Source organism: Saccharomyces paradoxus, chromosome II (assembly GCF_002079055.1).
Source record: "Saccharomyces paradoxus chromosome II, complete sequence".
In the NCBI taxonomy this organism is placed as follows: domain Eukaryota; kingdom Fungi; phylum Ascomycota; class Saccharomycetes; order Saccharomycetales; family Saccharomycetaceae; genus Saccharomyces; species Saccharomyces paradoxus.
The window spans coordinates 216,111-227,766 of record NC_047488.1 but is presented as its reverse complement, the minus strand read 5'-3'; the positions used below and the strand labels follow the sequence as shown (position 1 = coordinate 227,766).

The window sequence follows — 11,656 nt, the reverse complement described above, 5'->3', positions numbered from 1 at the left end:
TTTTCAAGAAGAGAAGAGATTACAAAAAAGTTTCGCGAATTGCTATCAGAACTCAAAAAAAAAACGGTTAGGCGTATCATACCAACGAGAATTTAAGGTGTAGCAAGAAAGAAGAAGGCACCTCTTTCAAAGCAAGCAAATGAGTGATATAGATCAGATAGAACCTACTGTAAATGCGCCAGATGCTGCAAATGACTCTAGTGATGATTTCGGAAATTTTTCAGATGCCTCAGTGGAAAATGACCTCTATAACCAGGATTCTACTTTAGCGATGTCTTCCGAATCTGTAGTAGAGAATTGTTTAAATAAGATACTACCAAACGGAGAATTTATTTTGGAGGGGGGAACGATAGAAAATGACTGTTTCAAGCTGAGTAAACTGATTGAAGATGAACGACCCCATGTCATTTATGAACAACTCGTACAATTAGATCCTGTGTTACAGCCATTCATATGGAATAAATCTCATATACGGAGAAACTTGCTACATATTTTGAGATTATCAGATGATGATGATTCTGCGGGTGCTGGTGGAAAGAGGGAGGAAGAGCCACTGAATGACGAATTGTTCAAAAGGATATGCTATACGGTAGAGAAAAATGAGCAAACAGCTACTGGCCTCTTCCTGAGGGATAATTTCAAAATTGACTATACGCCACCAATGACTTTAAAATCCCTTCAAAGGGAAGAGGAGCTTGAACAAGAGCAGCATATACCGCAATTGCTTACGGCCGATTTTACTGATATGGATGAAGAATCTTTACGCCAATACCATGATACGGTGTGTCAATCCATTGACTTTCTTGTAAGTAAATCAAGAACACTGAAGAAAAAACAGCGAGATCTCCTAAAGGATAAGACAACTTTCGAAAATGTAGTGACAAATTTGACAGGACATACCCAAAGACTGCAGAGAGACGAAATTGCACTTTATAACAAAAAGCGAAGCAAAAAGAAAAGGTTCAGCTGGGTAGGGTACTGATTGTTGTTTCGGCAAAACAGGTGAAACGTTTAGTTGAAGAAAATTATCTGTTTTTGGTAGCATGAAAGGAACAAGTGCAGAAGTTCGTAAAAGAGCAAAATACTTTTTTATAAAGTATACAATTATACAACTAGTTCTCCCTCTTAAAAAAAAGGCCCTGTGTGAGCAATATACATAAACATTGAGTATTAATATTTACAGCTCCCAATGAGCGATAATGGGTTTGTTACATAAATAAAATGGTGAAAAGATTAATGGTGAAAAGATTTTAGTGGTCATTCTTTTCACCGTCAGTCTATATGCCGTCTACGCATCTCCTTCTTCCCCTTCTTGTTGCTGTTGTTGATTTTCTTCTTCTTCCCTAGCAGCATTTTCACCGATTCTCTTGTTCAAAACAGCCTGTGCGATTTTACTTGCCAACCCGTTCTTTTCTTCCAAAATCTCGTTATCTATTTCGAATTCGGAAGAAGAAGAAGGCGCAACGGATGTTGATGCTAGGGAGGACTCTGATTTACGATGGAACGTGGAGGAAAATAATGGGATGTTAGAGAGAGAATTATCACTATTGACCAATGAGACGCCATCTGAATCTTGGTTATGGTGTTCGTAAGTTTCCTGATTGTCATGTTGATTGATAGTAGATGATAACGGATCTCTTTCTTGTCTTCTTATTTTTTGTTTTCTTAGCAATTTTCTGCGATTCAATTCTGAAGTTTTTCTGTCTTCTTCCTCTTCATCGATAACGTCGAATTCTTCACGTAATGCGGCGCTGTCGAAATCGGGGAACAATTCGCTTCCAAAGTTATTGACAACTTCGATTATTCTTTCAGCCAGATTTCTACGATCCTTCTGCAGTTTTTGCAAACCCTTTGGGGACGTGAGAGACAAGACTAATGGTCTTAAAGATTTGAAACCATCCATACCGATGTCACCTACGATCAAAGCAGAATACGTGACTATAACACACGAGATATAAGACCCGGAAAAAATATATATATTATTCCACGGTTTATGTCTGAGGTAATAAGTGATTAAAACGGACCAAAATATGTAAAGTAAGGGTGCAAACCCCATCCCAATCAAGATTTTCCACGTGGCAATGACATCGTTAGCCTTTATCTTAACTGTAGACTTGGATAAAGCGGTACGAGCCTTTTCTTGGGAAATTCTCTTGGCCAGGATAAAGACTGGTGAGAACATAATGATACCGGGCATGGCTAAGGAAAAGAGGATGCAGAGCCCAATGGATCTAAAGAAAACAAGTCCGAGATTCTTGGCGAAATTTACCTTTGCCTCCTCCACCAGGTGATCGGGAAGATTATAGTGCCTCAAGGCGGCATTATATGCCATTATATCTTTTGTCAAGTCCGCTATTTTAGGATCGTTTCTATAAAACTCGTAACCTTTGACCATTCTTCTATTCATTTCCACAATCAAGGGCAACGGTAATTTGGTGCTGAATTGGGTCATGTATAGTCTTCTTATCGTTTGAACCACCATCAAAGTTTCATAGTCGGAACATGTAACAGTGACGGATTGTAAACCCTTAGATATGGTATCCAACAACTCTTTCACTGCCTCTCTGTTCGTTTCCGGGTTGTGATACTTGGCGACTAGTTCCTTCGGTATTTCAATGGGGTCTCCAAATTCGACAACCGCCCTCGACCTAAACTTGTGTGGATGGAAATAATTCATACCGCAAGGAACAATCTTAACATTGACGTCAGGATGCTGATCCATGCAGCCAAGAGCCATAATCGCCACACCTGCTTTCAAGGGCAACAAGTCTGTCCTATCGTGGGACCCACCTTCAGGAAAGATCCCAATGCAGTTGTTGTGGGCCAAATGCTCAAAAACTCTGTGGTAAACGCAAGATTGGTCAACTTTAGCGGCATATTTATAGCTAGTGCCGTTGAGTAGAGCGGTCTTAACCTCCGGCTTGACCATTTTGAACTCTTTTCTCAAAGTCAAACTCGTGTCACTCTCTATGGACTGGATTTCTCCAAATCCCATGGATTTTGGTAACCCGATGAGACCTTTTGGCATACAATCAGTCAAGAAATGTGTATCGTGGCCAATGACCCTCTTGTAGTCTGTTGGATCTACACGGATAGTGCCTTTTGCCGGTTTCAAATTGTCCTGCGGCCTAACCACGCCTATGGCCATAAAGAAACTGGCCAAAAAACCAATGGCGGGTTGCTTTAATGAGTTCTCCGCAATCAAGAATGACACACGTCTGTTGACAGATTTCTTCACCTCGCCCATGAGGATAACGGGGTCGACGAACTGGTTAGCATGCGGAGCTGCAACAAAGATCACGGGCCCCTGTTGCGGTACTTTGAAACTACCACGACCTCTGATTTCTCTAAAGAAGCAGTGGAAGATGTTGTACAACAGCCATGTGGCGATGGAGTACAGTATCTTCTTGGTAGCGCTAGGCTCTCTGTAAACGTACGCCTGTTCAGCCGACGTCTTGGCGCCTTTGGCCTTGATGGAATTGGAATTTGTAGTTTCCTGTGTGCTCCTGGAAGAGGCTGATTTCTCCGTGAGTTTTGGTGCAGGCATTTTTTCTACCCCGATGTAAAAGCCCCTGTGCTCTTTCTACTCTGACAAATTAATTCCGGGTTTCCTACACTTAATTCACTTCTGCTAAGAACTACGACCACTATTAACATCAATCTCTCTGAATCATAAATAAACTGGGAAAGAAAGCGGGCCACTTTTCTTTTTCTTCATGGCGCGTAGGGCTTGGCAGCCATAGTTGTTGAGAGACCGATGGATGAGGGATCGTAAAAGAAGGGAGAAGAAGGATACTGGAAAGGAACATAGAGCCGGGTTACAAGAAAATCAACTTTTCGCTCAGGGCGCCGCATCTTTTCCGCAGGCGCCGCATAAACTGGCCAGCACGTTCCACGGCGAAACCTTCGAATTGGAGGCGGTTCACACATAGCAGTAAGTCGCCGCGACAGGCGACCAAGAGACAATCACTCTTTTCATCATATTCGAACATGCCCGGTTTGCTGCCATTATGTAGCAGGGTGTCTCCCATCACTCTGCATTCGTGGAACAGTATTCGTTTTAAAACAGAATTTTGAGCATTCTTTTTTGCCGCCGCCGCCTCCTTGAACGCGTGGAGGGGACCCAGCGTTTCGAGTTTGTTAAATAGTTCGGCGGCAGAATCACGCGCCCAGTGAATGCGTTTGTCTTCCGTTGTAATGCGGTGCGCATAACTGGGCTTGTAAGTTGCTGGCGCCTGCACACGGTTCTGTGGCAGATATAGTCTCTCGCGCAGCGTTTGGCTCAAGAGTTGGGCGCCTTTGGCGCCCAACTGGTCCATCAGTATAGCAGTTCTTCGAGGTACGCGGTCAGAATTAAAATCCGCGGTCAGGTCATCGACCCTTCCTGCCGACAACATTGTTGCAATGGGGAGCGGCTGCGTCTGTGCCACAATGGCTCCATGATCGAACCGATCTGGGTGTAGCGTCTGTATAGTTACGCCGGTGTAGGAGTCACCGTCCAACAGAGCTCGTTGGATAGGTGCACTACCTTTATGTCTGGGAAGTAGTGAAGGATGGACGTTTAGCGCCAATGGCACCGCGCGGATCAAGTCGCCCGGGATTAACTTCCCAAAAGAAACCGCAATGATCGCGTTGAACGGAGTGCTGAGGCCGCTGGCCTCAGGATTCCCTGGGCGGCTGGGTGTCAGTTCGCTTAGCGCTAACATTTCCTGCTTGGTGTCGCATGTAATTGGGCGTGGCAATTGTAGTTTGTCTGCCATGTCGAAGATCGGCGGGTATTTCAACACAGACTTTTGTCTGCCGCACCATTTTGGCGACCTGGTTACAACCTGAATCTTGTCAACTATACTACCGGTGCCATCATTTTTACGCAATTCATTGAGTGCTTGCAATGATAGATTACTGAAGGTATCGCTACCAAAGAAAAGAACATTCAAGGGCTGCACTGGTGGAGAAGTGTTGCTTGAAATACGTCTGCATGTGAATAGGATGTGTGATGGTGCTATTCTTCTCATGTTAACCATTTATTTGGTATCTCGTTTCCAATTTTCCCACTGTGTGAGATATCAAGTCAACTTTCCTTTTTTTTACCTTAATAAAGAAAAGCGCTTACACCCACTATAGCAGTAAGAACAGCTTTTTTTGCTTTTTTTCTTAATGGGTGCTTCTCCCGTTTGGTACAGGGAGAGGTTACCCCGAGGGCACACGATAATTTTCACTCTCGATCAAGAAACTGAGATGAGCTTTTATATTGGTTTGATGATGGCAATGATGTGGAAAGTTAGGAGTGAAGAAAGAAGGAGTTCTATGGGCTGAGCATGAGTGAGGGACAAATTCCAAGCTCAGATGTGTTAGGCTCGCAATTAGGTGTTGGTGTAAAAGGTGCTAGTCTTTATTGTCCGCAGGAAAATTATACTCCTAAGAAAGCAGGGAAGCCACAATGGCTAAGACCAATAGATGATACATTACCCGAGGGAGCACTGGACCTTCATATAGTGGTCAAGACTCTGCTTTGTGATACTGCTATACGATATACTTCCGACGACAAAATTTTGCAAGAATCGGATAATGACGATGATCTCATTACTAGTGATACTGATGAAGATACGGACAATCAGCGGAACACATCTATAGTAGTCGATCCAGTGATACCCGTGGTACCGAAACATGTGCATTTTTTCAAGAAAGTTGATGTTGGTAATGACCCTATGTTTAGTGTTAACTACGACACGCCAGTTTCGCTCCACGATTACATTCCTTCCGATTTACTACGCAACTTGAATGACACATTACAGGAAAGTACCCATTCCTCGAAGCCGAGGCAAGACACCCTCTTTTGGGACCCGACTGTGGCGAATCGACTGGACTGTGAATATATTCAAACAGCATCAGATTTAAGAAATTATAGAGACGGAACCGAAATTATAGCATATGCGTCGGGCAAAACAGACTCCGTACTCAATATAGCAATCTTGGCACGACAAGATACATTGCATCTGAACCGACATAACAACGTAACGAGTATCGAACTGCATTCACCTATCAAGAGTATTAAGATACCAGGGTCTTCTGAATCCATCGGGCGGAGATCAAACCTGGTGGGCGTAATCACGGAAAATTCTTTCCAAATTTTTAGAATCGAAAGTATTCATTCAAGAACATGCGATGTCATTGTTACCAGTTCGGAACCACTGTATTTTGTTGATATAGACGACATTCAAGTGGTAGATTTTTCATTCAATCCTTGGGACTTACAACAATTCGCAATCGTTGATATAAAAGGAAACTGGAATATCGGAAGGATACCAAAGAACTTCAATAACAATAAAAGGAAGCTACAGTTGATAGATAACCTGCGCGGTACGATTTTTGACCCAGAAGAATTATCGTCTTGGAAAAGAATTGAATGGTTTTCACAGTTCCAGAAAATACTGGTCTTTGATAGGTCAAAAATGATTGAGATCGACTTTCTAAACAATTGGCAAACAGAAGTAGTACAAGCGAAGACGTGGTCAAATATACGCGATTATAAGAGGATAGACGATAAAAATGGCATTTTACTCACTTCAAGAGAAATAATCATTATAGGAGCGTCAGAAGCAAATGATGCAGTGAGAAGAATATCTTGGAAGCACGATCTGGATCCAGATGACACTACGCTTAGAATCACTATTCAAAAAGTTAAAAAGTCTAACCATCTTCTCCTGGTCGCCTTTGTATATTCGATGCGGCATAAACACATCTATATACATGCATTCTCTCATGGGAAAACAAACTTATTTCAATCCTTAGGATATTCAACAGTCCTTGAAATCCCGGGTGGGAACCCTACTGGAATAGAGACAATCTCGACACTGGACAAAGTTGAGGATGAATCTTTGGGGGAGGAGGATGCAGATGACAATGTTAAGTTTGTTGTAGATTTTTTAATTAAACTAAAGAACTCGTCTGAGATTTATTACTGTGTTGTGTCAAATACTCAAACCTTTGAATCCAGTGAACAAGAAAACCCCGTCATTGCTGACAATTCCGAGTGGACAATGCTTTTCAATAACGCTGGTAACCATGAAAAGGAGAGTATTAGTGCACTAGTTTCTCAAATCAAGTTGAAAGAAAGAGAACTCATATCTCGGATCCAAAATTTAACTGAGTATGAAAACAGCCACGATGAGGATAAGTACCTCCAAGATTTAGGATATCACTTATCCATAGCTACAAATCAATTGCTCGAATCTTGGCAGAAAACTAGAGATGAACGTATCCGTGGAGGGTCTTTGAGCTATTCAAAATTGAAGAACCTTGTTGAGAATTCTGATTCCTTCGCAAGTATCTCCGAATTCTCTTCATTATTAGATCAGTTTTTCCAGTACTATGACGATCAGGATGTAACATTTATTCATTTTGAGAAACTGCTACACTTGTTTCTACATGAAGACGTTTCGGGCTTGGATGTTTTTTACAACAAATTACTGCAATGTTGGGTTCTGGTATCCCCACAAGCAGAACTACTTGCAAAGGAGATAGTCAAAGACATTATCTGGAGTTTAGCAAGACTTGAAAAACCATCACTTTTTGAACCGATTCAAAAGGAAATTTCACAATCACTAAGTGGACATTACCAGGATATCATCTCCTCATGGGATATGGATGATATCAATGAAGATGAGTCGAGCGAATTCAATTTTGATAGTCAATTTTCAGCAACAACCTTTAATGGCAGGCCTCCATTCAATCTAAACTCGCAATCCCAAATTCCAACGATTAAATCTTCTCAAAGTAATGGACGGACAAGGAGGAAAAAAATATTGAGGACACAATCACAAAAAGCTGCTCCACTATCACAATCCACCCAAAACTTAAGTGTCTTACCAGATTCAATGACACCAGCATTTACTCTAATGCAACCCCCTTCTTCCCAGATATCATTTGTGAATGATTCACAAACTCGTAATTCTCAAAGAACCAAAAAGAAGAAGAAAAGGATCCGGGGGTTTGGATAAGGTGTAATGTGTACACAGTCATTCAAAACAGTGTAATAAGTAATAACAAAACATGATTTTCTTTCTCAGTACATACCCGCCCGGTCATTTTATAGATATTTTAATTTGCATAGTTTGCTCAATACACAAAGTGTTGAGTGCTCAATCGACTATAACCCATCTATCCTTACTGTGTAGCAGGCTAAAACAATGGTTCACGTTACTAAAGTATGGTTGCTACGGTATTAAAATATGAAGGAAATAATATGACCAGTAAGACAGGATTCAATCCTCATTGAATGTAATGGAAGATGGAGTACAAGAACTGATAATGTAGGTTGATCGATAAATGGTAATGTAAAAAAGAAGAGAGGGGTCATTAAAGTGTTCGTAGAGCTCTTTCTTCCTTTCGTTCTTTCAGTATCCTAGAGGAGAGCATCTGGTAAACTTTGTATGTTCTAAACCAAGGTTGTCCTCTACAGATCTAATAAAAGTGAACGTCAAATCCTAGTTAAAATAGACTCACTGACTAGACTTATTTCTTTGCTTACTTAATTTAATTTCGGCTCAGTTTTCCTGACGCGATCGATTTAATGAATATGGGTAAAATGTTATGAACCAAGAAAAAACATTAAAGTTTAAGGAAAAAAGAAGCCATAATAAATCTTCAAAAAAAAATTTACAAATCAATGACAGGGATATTGAATGAAGATTAAAATGTCGCGATATCTTCTGGATTCCAGCAGAATATACTAGAAGTTTGTTCAAATGAAATTTTAATATCATCTATTGACTAGTATTCATGCTATTACTATATTATCACATGCGGTGTAAGAGGATGACACAAAGATCGAGAAACAGTCATCCAATGTAATGGAAGCTGAAATGCAAGGATTGATAATGTAATAGGATAATGAATGACAACATATAAAAGGAAAGAAGATAAAGTAATAACACTATGTAGAAATATCGATTCCCTTTTGTGGATTCCTACATCCTCGAGGAGAACTTCTAGTATATTCTGTATACCTAATATTATAGCTTTTAGTAACAATGGAATCCCAACAATTATTTAGTTGTTCACCCAATTCTCAAGATGATATTAGAATTTCATTCCAACACCTTTAGCAACAATGGAATCCCAAAAATTATCCAATTATCCACCTATTTCTCAAATTTCATTCCACCACTCATGATTCTTATTCAAATAAAATCTATGGTCCTGGCTTCTTTAACAATATCACTAGTTGGCTAGACCTCATGGAGGGGATAACAGAAACAATAAGAAAGCGCAAGTGGTTTAGTGGTAAAATCCAACGTTGCCATCGTTGGGCCCCCGGTTCGATTCCGGGCTTGCGCATCGTTTTTGATTATCGAACATAATTTTTTGTTGACCTTCATAATAATGAAGGTATAAATAACCGAAACTCCATAAAAATGGTGCAGAAAAAATTTAAAAATGGTCTCTAGCGGGATCGAACCGCTGATCCCCGCGTTATTAGCACGGTGCCTTAACCAACTGGGCCAAGAGACCTTGACAACTGGAAGAGTGGACTGAGAGCGGAAAATATCAAGCAAATACAAAACCTTGAGGTAACAGCTCAATAACATAGATTGTTAATACTTCTTTTTCTTTTGTTGACATTGTTAAACAAGAATGAACTATCTGGCATTGAATAGTACTCACGTTACTGATATTCTGGAATAGAAACCTGTTGGAACAGGCGGTCATTAATATTAACTTGAGTTGCCCTAGTAACAATCTGAATGTTTATATCGTATACTGAGAATTATGTGGGTAATTAGATAATTGTTGGGATTCCATTGTTACTAAAGGCTATAATATTAGGTATACAGAATATACTAGAAGTTCTCCTCGAGGATATAGGAATCCACAAAAGGGAATCGATAGTTCTACATAGTGTTATTATTTTATCTTCTTTCTTTTTATATGTTGTCATTCATTATCCTATTACATTATCAATCCTTGCATTTCAGCTTCCATTAGATTGGATGACTGTTTCTCAATCTTTATGTCATCCTCTTGCACCGCATATTATAATATACTATTAAATAGATGATATTAGAATTTCATTCCAACATATACTAATGTACATCTCGTATAAATTTACCTGTTATTATAGCTAAGTTTCGAACACGAAATATTATACAGGTAATCAGACAATGCCAAAGTTGAGTTAAAAATGTATTAAATGAACATCGGGGTGGTAGTTATATATATGAGTAATATGAGCCGTCAAACTAAACATGTAACTACCTGACCTATTATTATGTTGATCATTCCTAAGATGAACCAATCGGCGTGTGTTTGATTTACCTCTCTTATATAGTATAAGGGGATCAACACCCATTCTTCATTAATACTAACTATTAAATATCAACAAAATCAACTGTCGTATTTTGACCAGTATCCATGTTACTAGTATATTATCGTGCGCGTTTGAGAAGATGACATACAGTCATTGATATTAGTGGAAGCTGAAACGTAAAGACCGATATTGTGCTAGGACCAACGGGTAAACCATATAGAACGAAAGAAAAATAGCATTACTATGTAAAAGTGTCGGTTCTCCTTTGTGAAATTCTGCATCCTCGAGGAGAACGTTAAGCATATTCTACACACCTATATTATTGCCTTTTGCAGAAACAGAATCGAGACAATCATCTCAAAATTCGTCTATTTCCCAGATATTAATGAAGTATATAGTATAATATATGTGAGTCTAGAAAGAAAGAGAAACTACCCACACATTATGGAAAAATAGGGTGTTGTTCAATAATCGTGACAAAAAAGTTTTCACGATGAACCAACTTGTCAATAACGGTTATTGGAATTTTCAGAACGAGCAAACACGAGCGATGTGAGGATAAATGGTAAAAATGGATACATAGCGTAGCTAGGAATGGCGATGATAAAAAATAAAACCACTAAAAGATGTAAAGCAAAGACGAAGTTTATATTACCCATGACTATATTTAATTTTGTTTGCTGGTGAAAGTGTTGCTGTTTCTTCCATGCTATCTATTTTCCTATAGTCTTAACACTATATACTCTGCTATATATAGGTTACGTATGTTAGCGGCATAATCTGTTGAACATTTCTGGCGGTCTGTTGAACCTTTAGTGGGCGAGCCGTTGAACTTTCTAGCCAAGTTACACCCAGGGCCATTACATACACAACGCTTCGCAGTGTCGACTCATCTGTTTGCTCTCTTGCTCTGTCCTTATGTGTTGAGGCTCATGTGTCAGTTTCCTTTTTCCTACTTCTATTTCTTTCCAAAATCTGTATACTAACCACTCAATTGAATTTATTCTCTTTAGTGAGCTGTTTTTTTCAATTGGACCCGCAAAGATCAACCAACGAGCCAAGGATTCTGCTAACGCTGATAGTACATATCCGGCTGTGTGTGTTAACTAGTATATTATTGCTAATCGGCGTCCCTTAAATTCAATGGTGAGAGAAAAAAGGCGATGATCCTTGCCTTCAAACGCGCGCAAACAATAACCACTTGTTAGTTTAAAGCTGGCGAAAATGGAAAAATGTAGAGGAAGCTTACACCAATTTTATCTTTTCTCGTGAAGGTGATGACTGTCAATAAGTATTAATTTCACGATAAGGGGATAAAATCAATGTAGAGTATATGTGGGTTGTTGT

At 39.7% G+C, this 11,656-nt stretch overlaps 4 protein-coding genes and 2 non-coding genes across 6 annotated transcripts; 3 read left to right on the top strand and 3 right to left on the bottom strand.

Moving 5' to 3' along the window:
- Window positions 1-139: 139 nt before the first annotated feature.
- On the top strand, window positions 140-982 carry LAA2 (Laa2p; the record flags this gene model as incomplete). Its single annotated transcript, XM_033908697.1, has 1 exon — window positions 140-982. One exon carries the CDS (start codon window positions 140-142, stop codon window positions 980-982), a length of 843 nt encoding a protein of 280 aa, XP_033764588.1.
- A 306-nt stretch (window positions 983-1,288) lies between these two features.
- Window positions 1,289-3,547, bottom strand: SCT1 (bifunctional glycerol-3-phosphate/glycerone-phosphate O-acyltransferase SCT1; the record flags this gene model as incomplete). Its single annotated transcript, XM_033908696.1, has 1 exon — window positions 1,289-3,547. The coding sequence occupies one exon, from the start codon at window positions 3,545-3,547 to the stop codon at window positions 1,289-1,291; it is 2,259 nt and encodes a 752-aa protein (XP_033764587.1).
- A 271-nt stretch (window positions 3,548-3,818) lies between these two features.
- Window positions 3,819-5,024, bottom strand: FMT1 (methionyl-tRNA formyltransferase; the record flags this gene model as incomplete). Its single annotated transcript, XM_033908695.1, has 1 exon — window positions 3,819-5,024. The coding sequence occupies one exon, from the start codon at window positions 5,022-5,024 to the stop codon at window positions 3,819-3,821; it is 1,206 nt and encodes a 401-aa protein (XP_033764586.1).
- A 294-nt stretch (window positions 5,025-5,318) lies between these two features.
- Window positions 5,319-8,000, top strand: RRN6 (Rrn6p; the record flags this gene model as incomplete). The annotated part of the gene is made up of 1 exon (XM_033908694.1): window positions 5,319-8,000. One exon carries the CDS (start codon window positions 5,319-5,321, stop codon window positions 7,998-8,000), a length of 2,682 nt encoding a protein of 893 aa, XP_033764585.1.
- Window positions 8,001-9,268: 1,268 nt separating this feature from the next.
- SPAR_Btrna4G lies at window positions 9,269-9,339 on the top strand. Its single transcript has one exon. It is a non-coding gene; the product is annotated as a tRNA-Gly (tRNA).
- A 100-nt stretch (window positions 9,340-9,439) lies between these two features.
- SPAR_Btrna3I lies at window positions 9,440-9,513 on the bottom strand. The gene has a single exon. It is a non-coding gene; the product is annotated as a tRNA-Ile (tRNA).
- Between the last annotated feature and the right edge of the window lie 2,143 nt (window positions 9,514-11,656).